A 14,574-nucleotide genomic window follows, 5' to 3' on the forward strand; every position below is an offset into this window, starting at 1 on the left:
AAATGCAATGATAGATGTACTGTCTTGCCCTTAGGGAGCTCAGAGTCTCCTCCGGATGACTACCATAAAATCTGTCATGGTCTCTGGATTTCAGTAAACTCCTATTTTTTTCCCTCTGTTCTCTTGCATTTACAATGGCAATGATTCTCAAACTGTGGTATGCCTAAGAATGGTTTTGGAGGGTGCTTGTTTCAGGGTACATGTCTGAGCTCCAGAGATTCCAGTCCCGTAGGAACTCAGGAATGTGACTGTTACCTGTTGGGTCCCCCCAAAATGGGTACCCCAATAATGGGTCCGTGATTAAAGGAGCGAGACTGATACAAAGCTAAAGTCAAGCAAAGCTTTATTTCGCGCCAAGCATCAAGAATCAAACCGACCGTCAAACAGACCGGTCCAGGCCGCCCCTCCCTGCTTTCCAGACTAACTTCTATAGAGCAAAGGCCATGTGGTTGGGCCTGGCCACACACAGGTGGCCAGTGAAATTGTAACACACAGAGAAAGCCGCACAGTCATGCTAGGTGACCAACTGAGTTACAATTTACCCTAGTAGACATTTGAACCAGCCTATCACCTAGTTCAGAATTGGCGCCCAAAAGGTGCCCAAAGGGCGGGGCCCGTACTCCTTGGTAGCTAGGAGACGGTATGCGCCCCCACTGGTTGAATACCTCCACCTGGCCTGACCCACCCTTGTATTTGGACTTTGTTACCTGGGACTGGTTTCCCCGGACTTGTTTTTAAGTAAATTCCCCTGGGCGGGGGTGGGGGATGGTGGTGGTGCAGAGTCAATTTAAGTTTTCTAAAAAAATGGCACTTCAACCGGGGTGGGGCTGCTCTGGCTGAATAGGCCCTTACATTACCAAGCCCCCATCGGGTGCTGACCCTTGGACCTGCTACATCATGTGGGGGCACGCTGCCCTGGAGCCCTTTCCCTTTCACAGAGATCTGAATTTACTCCTCCGGAACTCTAGCTGCCAAACGAATATTGTCAGGAAGTTATAGGTTAGAACTATCTTTTGGGCTCCCCGCACTCACGCCTTTTGTCTTGAGAGACAGGATGACACCAGGAATATAACTACGAGGAAGAAATGGTTAGACCTTCAGTCTATTTCTGTCTTTCAAGCTGTGTGACCTAGGGCAACTCAGTCTCAGAGACTTCCAGTTTCCTCATTCACCAGGAAGATCATACGTCCCTGCCTATCAAGCTTGTCTTGAGCCTTAAGTGAAGTGAGGGACATAAGAGCATTTTATGAACTTTAAAGCTCCATATGAGACACACTTTTATTATTAAAGAGAAGGGAAAACCGTTGCCCAAGATGGAGCTCACTTTGACATATGGAGAGTATTCATAGATCGATATATTATAATTTGAGAAGAAATAGTTGATCTTTGCCAATGATTCCTGTTCTCCCCGTGATGGCTTGTACCCACACCTGAGATAAATAATTGCTTTATAACTTAAATTTTGTAAAGAATGTTATCGGCACCCTGGTTTTTGGAACAGCTGCAGCCAAGAAGCTGGGTCTGTCATGTTTTGTGTCAAGATCTTGAAACTTGTTTGTTTCTGTAATGGAAGCTCTACTGGGCTTTCCCCCACCCCCCCTTCCCCTTAAAGCAGGCACTCTATGTTAAATTCTGGTTTTCTTTTGAAATATTAGTTCAAAGCAAAATGGTCATTCCATTTATAGAATTATAATTAGAGAATCTGTTTGTTACTGAAGGTTTTTTTCCTACGAGCCTGCAGAGGAACTATACATGTGTATCACAAGGTTATCTGGGCTGGCCCAGTCTGCTTTGCAACTTGAATATGCTTTGAATTGCCCCTGAAATACAAGAGAGAGTCTAAGCTTTCTAAAATTTTCTCAGCTGGTGTATACAATGGCTCTTCAAGAGTAGGTTCATTTTAATCTTTAAAAGGAAAAAGGAATTAAAAAAAAGAACGTTATTAGTGAATGAAAAAGAAAATCTCGCTCTCATACTTCTGTGCTTTGTAAAATAATATATGAATTTCCTGAAGAATGCATTTTTGGGGAAGAGATGAGCAAGTCGAATTGTAAATACTGAGTTCTTTCTCACAGTCTTCATCTGCGGTTTTATCTTACATGTAAATAGGTTTTTAGAAGTTTGCTGATACTGGTAAGTTGCATCCACATTGGGTGTTTGCATAAATGATGTTATTGTTGGTGGAGCCTTAAATATCTGAGCATTTAGGCAGATTGTTTTGTGACTGTATTGGCCCGTGGTAAAATACCTTCCAGGACAGTCTTGAGTAATTTAAAACTGTTCCCGTTCAAGTGTATCTGGTGGATTCCAAAACTCCCAGAGTTGCCAAACACCCCAGATGTCCGCCACCATCAGCTTGTACAACAAAAGGGGATTAATTACAGTGTATTTTCAAGGGAGTCACAAGATATATAAATAATCCCATTGTGTTCTCTGGAGTCTTTTATATTTATCCTCTATCCATGTTTGGGTAATACCTGTGTGGTGGAGGGGAGCATTTTGCTGAGGTCACATCATTCAGAGGGATGAGACAAGCCAAGTCCACTTCAGTCCCCTGTGAGCACTGATAGGCCTGTATCTTGTCATCATGAAGCGTTGCTCATGGCCTTTGGTCAGGACTTAATATGATCAGGTCTCCCCTGTATGGACCCCAGTTCCTTGACCTTTCTCAGGGCACCCAGTACGAGGGGAGGAAGGAAAGCTAACATTTGCTGAACAAGTATAAGGGCCAGGCTCTGGGCTAGCTAACTTCTCTTCCATTCTTCAGTTAGCCATTTCAGCGATGCAGCTGACATCCAAAGGCCTCACTGTCTTAGATTTTTACCGATAATCCCAAACCTTAATTCTCTCCATCACTTGGATTTTACCAAGTATTTCTTAAGAAACATAGAACCATACCTTTTTTTTTTTTTAAACCTACGAATAATAATCCTGCAACTTATTTCTTGCTTTTTACCATGAAGAATTTAAGGCGATTTAAAAAAGAAAACAAAGCCATAGTACATCAAGATAGCATATATTATAAATGGCTGAGGAAGACAAAACAAAGTGGAGAGAGATGTGCAGGGCTGAGTGGATGGGAGCAGCAGATCTAGATGTTCCTTACATGCCTTACTCCCTTTGCCATCAGAGGAAGTGGGTTTTCTGCCAAAACCACACGCAACTACCTTTTCCTGGTAAGCTAGTGAGAATGCAGCGTAGGCTGCATCAGGAGAGACCAAGGCTCACTTTGGCTTTCTCAAAACCCGTGCATATTACAACTTAGAAAAAGAGCACGGCAAACTTGAGTTTAGGAAACCAACAGCAGTGAAATACACAGACTTATTCAGCGTGTATTTTGTGCCCTAGGTTGTGTGAGACAGCCATCATTTGGGGTCATCTACCTAATAGGTCCAAGAGGTAGGTTGTGTGCTCTCCCTTGTAAACAGGTGAGGATACTCGGGTTGGAAGAGGTCAGCTGATTTAACTAGGCACCCCCCAGAGTTAAGTGGAGCTGGGCCATGAGTCATGTCTTCTGATTGCTAAGCAGTGTTGACTTTTCAAGGGGAATTATGTATACTAAGGGAGATGTGTCAAGCTAGCTCATTTACCGCCTCTATTTGCTTTCTCCTTACATAGGCATTTCTAACTAACTTTTAATAATGGCACATGGGTGTGATGGCAGTAAGAAGCCACAGCTGACAGACAGCAAGGGAGGGGAAGCCAGCCATCTCCACTGCATGAAGACTGCTTAGTGACAGTCCCCACACCCTTCCTGGTTCCAGAGAAGCCTGGCACAATTATGACATTTGTTAAGATGACCCACCTTATCAAGGAAAGCTCAGATCCTGTTTATTATAGTCTCGTATGAAGACAAAGGAGTGCTTTATTTTAAGGTTTTCATTTGGTCTTATTTTACTGTTAAAAGGGAGACAGCATGATATTATTTAGAAATGTATCTCCTCAGACTCATGATGTCTACCCTGCCTTGGCATGATTGAGGTTAACAGATAAGAACAGGAATGGGGGGAGTGGCATGTGTAATTGCCCAGATGAACCAGAAACTTGATAAGAGAGGCAAAGAGATGGCCTACTTGTTTCAAATCACAAGCATTGGGAAATCTATTATAAGAACCATACGATGTATTGTCTTTTGCATTGAATTGCACGTGGAAGTGAAAACTTACTCATTCCTAGGAAGCAAAAGTGAGAACTAAATATGGTTAGGTTTTTAAAAATGTATATGTCCTATAAAGGGTCTTTAAAATGATACTCTAGAGAGGATAGTGTCCAGATGGATATTGTCCAGGTGGATATTTATCCATCTATAAATGTATAATGGACCAAATTGTCTATGTAGTGCAAAAACAAGTAAGAAATTAGCTAAATTTACCTGTGCTATGATATTGAAAAATCAAATGGGTATACTTAAAAGTCTGTAAAAATTGGAGATGTAGGAAATCCTTTTTAGTAGATTTTTTTCTTAGTTTTTATAAAATGACTTTTTTGTTTTTTGTTTGTTTGTTTGTTTTTTAAGAGGGAGGGAAGAAGGGGGCTGTGGGAGAGAGAGAGAAAATCCTAAGCAGACTCCATACCCAGAGCCCAACTCCAGCTCAAGACCCTGAGGTCACGACCTCAGTCAAAATCGAGAGTCGGACACTTAACCGACTGAGCCACCCAGGGCCCCTTCCCAGTATTTAAAAGTTAAACAAAGGACCTGTAAAAATTACAATGTAGAGGGGGTGCCTTGGTGGCTCAGTGGGTTAAAGCCTCTGCCTTTGGTTCAGGTCATGATCCCAGGGTCCTGGGATCGAGCCCCACATTGGGCTGTCTGCTCGGCAGGGAGCTTGCTTCCCCGCTCTCTCTCTCTGCCTACTTGTGATCTCTGTCTGTCAAATAAATAAATAAAATCTTTAAAAAAAATTACAATGTATCGCTTTGAAAATCATTTTGAGCAGTGAAGAAATGCAGTGTTTGTTTACATCTTAAGGCATACATTCACTTTCTATGGAGAGAATGAAAGATTTTTTTTTTTTAACGTTTCTCAAAACAAGTTTTGGATATGGAATATATGTGTAAAATTCTGTTCTGAATGAGTTTTTTTCTTCTCTGACATGAGAAAGTAGTATGGAAGCCACTAGCTTTGAGACAGTGGTGCTGTTTGTTGTCCTGCTATGTTGTATTGTCTAAAGAGGCTGAGGAGAGAGAGAGAAAAAAAAATGTTCCCTTTCTGCAAATTTAGTGAATATTTCCAAAAATAAGAGCCCTACATCATTTACTTCTCCTTTCCCTCTGTGTTTGTTCACTGATCTTGTATTTGAGCCTTTGCATGAACCCATCTATAGAACAAATAACACTGCCTTTTCTCTGGACTTCATTTCTGTGTTTCAGGTGGGCCAGCCATGAGAGGGTACCTTGTGGCCATATTCCTGAGTGCTGTCTTTCTCTATTATGTGCTGCATTGTATATTATGGGGAACAAACGTCTATTGGTAAGTTTTAGTTTGGCTCTTTATAATTTTTTTTTAAGGAATTTATTTATTTGAGAGAGAGAGCGGAGTCGGTGGACGGTCAGAGGGAGAGAATCTCAAGCAGACGCTGTGCTTAACAAGAGCCTGATGCGGGGCTCGATCTCACGACCCTGAGATCATGACCCGAGTTGAAACCAGAAGTCAGTTGCTTAACTGACTGAGTGAGCCACCCAGGGTATCCCATTATTTTTGCTCTTTAAAAATAATTCCCAAACTAGGCTTTCACAGAGACACACAAATGATACTAGAGGGACCTATAAAACAAACAAACAAAAAACAACCTCTTTAACATTTTGAACCTTTTCTAATAGCTTCCCATTATAAGCTGGAGTTTTACCATTCCAGTGTCTCCCATGTTGTACTCTTACAGTTTAAAAACTGATAAAATAGCACTTCTTTTTATTGACTTTTCAGTGAAGCAGTGATGTTGATTCCGTATATATTTCATCTCCTTGAATTGATGGAATAATTTTTGGACTCAGTGGTATTTGACTGTTGAGCCTAAAATAAGAAATTACTGATTAAAATATAGACACTACATATGGTTCTCTTGTTTAAAAATATTTGGTGAATATAGGTGTACATTATGAAACCGTGTTGACTTTAAATGTCACATATAAAACTTGGAAGAGGCACAGGTAATTTTATTGCAAAGAAAAACGTATTAAATAAGCTTTTAATCATTTTCCCTATTGTCAGTCCTTTGGCTAGGAATAAAGTTTTGATGACCTTTAAATCCTGAGTGGATGGTTGTATATGATATCAAAATAAATCACATGGTAATTTCCTGTCTTAAACTGTCACTACTCTTTGCCAGTTTTTCAGTAGGAGATCCTAGATCACATTTCTGGGTTTTGTTTTGTTTTGTTTTGCTACTAGATAAAAAATATTGATGCTTCTGAATTTATTTCACCACTGGTTGATTGAAAAATTATTGTAATGCTCTTCACGGAAGGAAGTTAGGCAGATGGTCCCTGGAAAAACCCAATGCCAGGTGGGTAGGTTTGGACCTAAGTTTCTAGGCTTTGGACTTAAATACTGAGCTAGAGGACTTAGAGGGTTTATTACACACTACAAGAGGGTTATACCATGGGGATCTCTCCTTCCATCTTTGCCACATCTTATCTCTGTCCCACACTTAGTAACGGAAGACAGAACAGAAGAGAAAGCAAGGAGTTTACCAGATGGCTACTTCCCTACAAATCCTATTGTGTGTCACAAGGGGAATGATAAGGAAGACAATATAAAGAATCTGAATTCTACACAGTCTTTTGTCCTCAGGGTTTGAGGAGTGTTTATGACACGCTTAAGGTAACACACTCACTCCAGTCACATAAAGTACCGTGGGAAATTACCTCAGGTGGGTTTTGTGCTGTGAACTTGATTCCTTAAGAATTATTTAAGACAGCTTCCCTTTTAAAGCCACTCAAAGTTTGTCTTCACAATCTCCTAAAAGGTCTTCTGTTTGAATAACCTTAGAAACCAAGTAATAGCTTATAGTCCATTTTGTCCTCTGAATATAATTTTGTTTTTATGGTCTAATGTCCTGGTCCACCATATTTACATGCCTTCCTTACATATAAATCAAGGGATTCTTGTCATTTGTGGTATTCACCAAAGATCTTTTTCTGATAAGGACTTCATTAGCTTCGCAGTTTAGAAACCTCGCAGTTCCAACTATGCGGAATTTTTTAACAAAAAAATTGAAAATTGAGACCAATTCTTTTAGTTTCAGTCCTGTGATTATAGAAGAAATTGGATTAGTTTTTTAAGATGAGTTCCTCACATCATTGATCATTAACATGTTCTTCTTTTTTTTAAGGATATGGGTCTTTTTTAATTTTTATTTTATTTTATTTATTTATTTTTTGACAGACAGAGATCACAAGTAGGTAGAGAAGCAGGCAGAGAGAGAGATGGGGAAGCAGGCTCCCTAGTGAGCAGAGAGTCCGATGTGGGGCTCGATCCCAGGACCCTAGATCATGACCGGAGCTGAAGGCAGAGGCTTTAACCCACTGAGCCACCCAAGTGCCCCATTAACATGTTCTTCTGTTAAGCAGTAATGAAGCTGGCTAAATCTGGATCCTGTCACCGTGTTCCCTTCATTTATTTTTGTTGTCGTGCTCTGTCTTGTTTCACAATACCCTTTTAAATTGTGGAGACAAGCAGTCCATTCAGGAGACCCAGAAGGGCCTAACCTGTGCCAAGAATAGAGGAGAGTTACATATGGCTCTGAATAGTGTGATTTGTGGAAGCCAGATCACAAGGCTGCGTCTGTGGAACTGCAGGTCTGTGTTTCTGTGGCAGGTGTCCCCAGATGTGGCATGGAGGACCGAGATAGCCATGAGCATGGGTGTGTGTTGGGTTTCTCAGGTTCTGGGTTGAGGGGACTTCTAAAAAGTCAGCCTGCTTGGGGCCTCCACAGTGTGGTAATCCTGGCCCTACTTGAAGGCTTTTTGTTCGGTGCTCACTGAATTACTTCTGGGTCGCTTGTCACCTCAGCCTTTCTCATTCTCTTGCCTTGTATCCATGCATCCTCCAACATATGCAAGGTACTGTCCTCCCTCAAGGGCTTCTGTGAGAATTTTTAGTTCCATGACTGAGTAGCCTTGAGGTGGTGGCACTGAACAGATTCCCAGGGCATTCGTTTTCCTCTGGGCGGGCTGCCTGGTTCTGGTTTCTGACTGACCCTATTTTTGTCTCATAGGGTGCCACCTGTGGAAATGAAGCGGAGAAATAAGATCCAGCCTTGTTTATCGAAGCCAGCTTTTGCCTCTCTCCTGAGGTAAAAAATCTAAAAGAAACTGTGACGGACGAAATGTTCAAAACGTGTTTGTGATCATTTTTCACACTTGTTTACTTTTTTTCATGTAAATCTTAGCAGTAGAAAGTAGACACTCTGTATTTAGGAAAGAGCTTGAATATCCTGTCTCTTTTTGTGCTTTTAGTCAGAGCTCTGCATATATTTTCAGCAGAGGCATTGAAGAACTCAGTCAGACCAGTATTCTTTTCACACAGGTGAGATTAGAGAGACTGATTTGTGTTTGATTATAAAAAAGGGAACTATTCTTCAGGGTTTTACTTCCCCGCCCTTGTTGTTCCCATGTTGTTTTTCACCTTTATTATTTTGTGGCTTTTTGTCCCTGGCCTCTAGGTTAAACTTTATGATGAGACCCTTTTTCCTGACTTTGAGGGACTTTCAGTGAAGTACTTGGAATGTAAATAATGATCTTTATATGGTAAAGCCATATAAAGCACTTGTAGAGTAGCCACAAATATTCTTTTCCTCTGTTCCCTCAACTTTGACAGATTGCTGGTCAATAGCTTCTAGAGAAATAGAGATAAATGACAGTCTGGTCATTTTAATTGTGTAGAACAGGTATGGGCTTTTCAATATTTTACCCACTAGGGATCAAAAATGTCTGCTTTCTTTTAGTATGTTACTGCACCTTTTCATTGCTGGTTCTTAACCTCTTGGGGCTATAGATTCCTTTAAAATCAACTCTCTAGGAAACTGTACAGAAAACATTTCTGCCTATGATCACAAGTACGCATGGCTAGGACCACTGCAAAGGAGTATGTTTTACTTTGGAACCCAGTATGCACTGGGATAAATGCATTTTACCTTGGAACCCAACATGTATAAATAAGGCTGGATCCTTGAGAGTGCCGTCACAGTCACAGTTAAGTTTAGGGGACAGATCCTGCGTCAAGCAGGAAAGGCTCATCCTCACCTGTTTCCTTAGTCTGAACATGGTGTGAGCTCTCACGTAGCTCTGAAGACTTTAAGCTTTCGGGACTTGTCCAAGGTTAGTGGCTCCTGAGTGGCAAAGCCAAAAGGAAACCGGAGCTGTGTTACCCCTATCCCACTGCAGTTTATTTCCTTCTTGTCATACAGCCCCTGAAACCCCAGGGCACTGTGATCTGCACCTGCAGTTTTTAGATTCAGAGAGCAGAGCTGATAAGACTGGAAAATGGGATCAAGCGTGAGGGTCAGAGTGTGCGATAGTTTGACTTGTTCCTTCTCTTTAATTAAAAAACCTTTTTTTTTTTTTTTTTCCTACGTCATACTGGCTCCATAAAGAAGTAGTATGGAGGTGAAATTCATTCAGTCATTTATGAAGCATTTGTAGCCTGCTTACTCTGTGCTGGGTGCTAAAATGGGGGGCACAGGGACAGAAGCACATCCCACTCTCCTCACCCTGCTCTCTTGTCTGCAGCAGGGCAGGACAGAGCAGGCAGTGAGAAGACAACACCCACAGTTCTTGTTCTTGAGAAAGTCTGAATGATATCAGAAGAGAGTTTAATCCTCAGCGCATCGAATTTTTATTATATTTTTATTTTCACAGCTGACACAACTTCGTACATATGGAACTTTTAAATTTGGGAGTGGCTTAGCACCCATGCTTTTATTTTCCCTTATTGCCTCCTTTGTCTCTTCCTGCATGTGGCTAACTTATTTTCGCTTGGTATTGGTTTGTTTTTAAATTTCGATTCCCCCTCGCTAGCCCCTGAAGCTATGATGTGATTTTGTTTCCACAGCCTGGAAAGTCTTTGCACTCTGGTTGTATAGTTCCATTGCATATTCCATTCTGTGATTTTTAAAGAATTTAAAAAATAATTACACATTCACATATAGTCAGTATATCAGGAAGAGTACTATACTGCAGTTGTCTTCAGCTGTGATTTTTAGAAGGCTACAGATAATGTAGGCATTTGGGAAAATCGCTTTTTCTTTTTCTTGCAGGTTTCATCAGTTTCACCCTTTTCTGTGTGCAGCTGATTTTAAAAAGATTGCTTCCTTGTATGGTAGCGATAAGTTTGATTTGCCCTATGGGATAAGAACATCAGGTCAGTAATATTATTTGTTACCTAGCCCTAGTCATGTGAATGGTGTTTGATGTGAACCACCTATTTATGTAATTTTAAGGCCTTAAAGGAAATGATTTGGAGATGGGATGAAGGAAATTAAATATTAATATTAAAACCCTACCCCTTTTTGAGGCAGTGTAGAATTTAAGAATAAAATGGCACATTTGTTGTTTTTATTGAGAAACTGCTTTTTACTTTGGTTTAGCTGCATGCTGTTATTCATGCGTTCTCATGCCTTAGTTGATTGCGGTGTAGAAATTAGCAAGGTGACCCTGTGAGTTGGGTTTATGTCCTTTCCGGCTCCCCTTTCCGCCTCTTTACCTCTGAGTTTTATTTATTCCATCAATTTAAGATCTAGCTCCTGGATCAGCCTTTTGACCAGAGGGTGTTTTACTTTTGCCAAATTGAGAGAGAATCCATCCCTCTATCTACTAACGACAGAATAGTTTTCTCTTGGCTTGTCGACAGGTGAACTGGCTAGCTTTACCTTGTAGATCTAGGCGAGACCCGGAAAGCCCAAGAGGTGACAGGCTTACAGTTTTCCAAGTTAGATTTTGCATATTCAGCTGATCCTGGTGTATTGTATTTGTGGGTGTGTATATGTTTTAAAAACATACAGCAGAGAATTTAATAATACAGTTAAATTTACTGAAAATTGGTTTCTAGACTAATGTCAGTTTGGAAGTCTATCATTTGATGTTGATATTTATTGTTTTCAGATTAAGCATCTTTTCTTTTTTTCTTTTCTGGACTTTTTGTAACGTGTCCTTGGAGCATTTTTGAGTGTGTCTGTTGACTAGTGCTGGCTAAGTGCAGCTGTATTGTTAATTTTCACCATGGAATAAACCCCTGGGGCTGTTACCAGTTTGAAATGGGTTTGGGGGAAGGAGGGGGACAGATGGCTTACTAAGTACCTAGGAAGCCATAATTCCTTTTATTTATAATATTCCATTTGTTTTCTAGCGGAATATTTTCGACTTGCTCTTTCAAAACTGCAGAGTTGTGATCTCTTTGACGAGTTTGACAAGTGAGTTTATTTCCTTGCTTTTGTTTGACGAGTTTGAGCTAATGAGGTTCAAAATGTGCACCCCAATTTAAAATGTCTTCATACAAGAAGAGTCCTTAGTATTTGTGCATAACTAAAACCTCTAGTTATTTCTGTGATACTTCAAATAAAATACAAAATTAATTTAGAAGCTACATAACTGGTTGTCTTAAAAGATTGCAGAGAGCCTTACGATGATGAGCAGTCCGAGTTCCAGGTCAAGACACTGTATTCCACATTCGTCTTTTCTAAGTTGTTGGTACTGAAGAATTAACTTATAGCCTCTGTTGCTCAACTCACAGCCCCCTCCACAGGCTGTTTCCTGTACCTTCCCATGTATCTTTTTAACATGAGGATCCTTTCTGTTTCACTTGAATATTGGATTTCAGAAGCAGCTCTCTTCCTCTTATTCAGAATTATACTGGAGGGAAGCAAACAGCTTATTTAGATAATACATTTTCTGACTGCAAAAGGTCATAGAGTTTGTAGAATACTCTGGTGTCAGGTTAGCTGTGTAGGAATGAAATTGCTAAAGATAGACTTCTTAGCAGGTATACTTACTTTTAGAGAGGTAGAATTTCTTCTCAAATTTTTAAGCTACATTTTAGGATTTGGCCAGTGGTCCCATTGGATGGTACAGGTGGTCTGCAGATGTCAGGCCTCCATTGAAAAGGAGAATAACGGAATTTTCCGTCTTGCTCAAGAGGACAGGGGAGCTATTTAGTGGAAACATAAGTGAGGGTAGTGGACAGGGGTATGAAGATGGAGATAGACTTTACAGAATAGCTAGAGGAACAGTGCTCGATTTTGTCTGAATTTATCTCCTTTTTCTCTGGGAGCCCAGATTATGAGTGTGGATTATGTAATAAATGTGATCATTTCAGCTTGTATTTACTTGTTATCATTTAAAACTGTCTTCAACTTAATTTCAGTTTTTGATTGCATATCAACACCAACCACGTACATTCTTTCCTCACCTAAAGTTTTATAGCTCCAATGGGTAGAATATTGTTTTATGCAAACCTTTGGCAAATGTGCATTCTATCATGCTTCCTAATTTTTACCATCAATCTTCAAGCTGATAATCCTTTTTTTTTTTTTTTTTTTAAATGGGGGAATTGAAACTAGACACATATACATAGTTTGCTGCAGTCAGCAAATGCTAGAGCCAGGATGTGAATCTAGAGAGTTCTGTCCAGTGCCTGAATATTTGACATAAGAGTAACCATCACAAGATCCTTGTCCCTGTAAATGTGAGCTACTGTCAGGATTCTTGGGGTGGGGGGTGCGACAAGAAGTTTCATTCTTTCCTGGTTTTTTAGAACTACGTTGTACTGTATGTAGTTGTTGCTTTATGAAGCCCTTCTCACACAGGTGTTCATCATCTGTGCGTCCCTCAGGCAGGCTCTTCCCTCTCTTCTTGCTGACTTGACCTTGCTGTTCCCCACCCTTTGTCCTTTGTCACTGAGCATGTCCCCCACTCCCACCGTCAACCCGTGTCAGGCTCTGAGCATCACCCGAATTAGGAGAGGTGGGTGTGGGTGGTGAGGAGGGATTAAAGATCTTACTGATCGCACAGGAGCCCTTGAGTCTGAAGTTGTCCAGGGACGAAGTAGAATAAAATAATGCAGTCAGAGACTTTTCAGGTAGAGAGGGAATGGAGAGTGCCATTGTAGGATGCCCGCAGAGTGCGCACAGGGGATGCGTTCAGATACTGAGTCGGCGTTGCTGAATGGCTTGTTTGACTGTGCAAACCTGTTTCCTAGGGACTTGAGAAAGAGTATTTTGAAAGCAGATCAGAATACACTTATGACACTATTACATTCTATGTGCATATTAACTTTCAGGATGGGTTCACATGTAATAGTAAATTATACCTATATTTTAAGCAAGTCATTCTGCATTTCTCTGGAAGCCACTGTACAACACAAAGACTATAACAGACCAATCTGTGCCTGAGCAGTGTACTTTATATAAACTCCAGAAGGGCAGAATATACAAAACTACCTTATTGTTGCCTCTGAGTCACCTCACTTTGGTCACCATATATGACCTTAAACATCTCCCATTTCTCTTCTCCACCTGGGAAAATTGCTCAAGAGGAAGCAGACCGGAGAACAGTCTCTTTTTCAGGCAGGGGGTGGACTACCCCAGCCAAGGTGTCAGGAGGTGGCCACACACAGGCCTGGTGGAAGCTTCATGGGCCTGGGAGGGTGTAGGTTGCTCTGTCTTTGTCATAGGTCTGTAGGTTGGGCAGGGCTGAGCAGGAGAGAGGGGGAGCTCGGCCTTTCCAGTCCCTTCTGCTCTGTGGGCTGCTCCCTTCATGGATTTTATTCTCCCTCTGTCCTCTGTGTCCCTTCCAGAAAGGTTTAGACATTTTGTCATTGTTTCAACTCCGAATCCTTTCAGTTCTACCAGATCTAAGTCCTAGTTTTGTTCCGTTGCATTCCTTCACTTGTGTGATGCCCTCCATTGGGACACATTGCACGGTGAATGGCAAAGCTCTAAATATCAGATGTGTTTACAATAGGGGAAGCTTCCCCTTTCTCCCAGGTGTGACATAAATGAAGCCTGCAGGTTGACGTTCCAAAGCCAGTCTTCTAGGATGATCGGCCGGGGCCTGGGCTGTTCTCTTGTGAGTCTGCCATTCCCATATACAGAGCTTCCTCCTCATATACAGTATGATGGCGGGACCTTCACCCATCATGGCTGCATTCTGGCCAGTAGGGAGGAGCAAAGGGGAAGGCCATCCCCCTGCCCATTAAGACTTGCCTCCTGCTTTAAGGACATTGCCCAGAAATCCCATATAATACTCTTTTACACCCAGGGGTGTGCTGCAGCCAGTTGGTACCAGCTTGAGAACTGTAGTTCTTCCCAGTTCCATGTTCAGTGCCATCAAGGTCGAAAGTTGAAATTAGCCACTTGGGGGCATTTATACCATAGAAATGGGCAACACTGCAAACCAGGGCTTCTCCTATCATCTCTTTTTCTCCCAGAGAGAGCTAGTGGTTAACATCAGTTAGTAGCCACTAGGTTGTATCCCACTGGCTAGGGATATAATCACAAGGTCATACCGAGCTGGAAGGTGGGCAAGAAATGTAGCCTTAAAAGAAAAAAAAAAAAGTTGTCTTTATTAAAAGTGGCTGTG

The 14,574-nt window shown here is 41.3% G+C and overlaps 1 protein-coding gene across 4 annotated transcripts in view; it reads left to right on the forward strand.

Annotated features, from left to right (window-relative positions):
- ST3GAL6 (ST3 beta-galactoside alpha-2,3-sialyltransferase 6) overlaps positions 1–14,574 on the forward strand; it is a 59,011-nt gene that overhangs the window by 27,715 nt on the left and 16,722 nt on the right. For 2 of the 4 annotated variants that reach the window (XM_044251198.1, XM_044251200.1), the window contains exons 3-6: positions 5,371–5,470; positions 8,217–8,294; positions 10,257–10,360; positions 11,345–11,408. In XM_044251198.1, the coding sequence (XP_044107133.1) occupies positions 5,382–5,470; positions 8,217–8,294; positions 10,257–10,360; positions 11,345–11,408 (335 nt within the window). In that variant the 5' untranslated portion in view covers positions 5,371–5,381. Of the gene's footprint in view, positions 1–5,370; positions 5,471–6,388; positions 6,504–8,216; positions 8,295–10,256; positions 10,361–11,344; positions 11,409–14,574 lie in introns of those variants that run through there. The other 2 variants (XM_044251202.1, XM_044251201.1) reach the window with 2 other exon arrangements.

The sequence above is a fragment of the Neovison vison genome, chromosome 6 (genome assembly GCF_020171115.1).
Source record: "Neovison vison isolate M4711 chromosome 6, ASM_NN_V1, whole genome shotgun sequence".
In the NCBI taxonomy this organism is placed as follows: Eukaryota; Metazoa; Chordata; class Mammalia; order Carnivora; family Mustelidae; genus Neogale; species Neogale vison.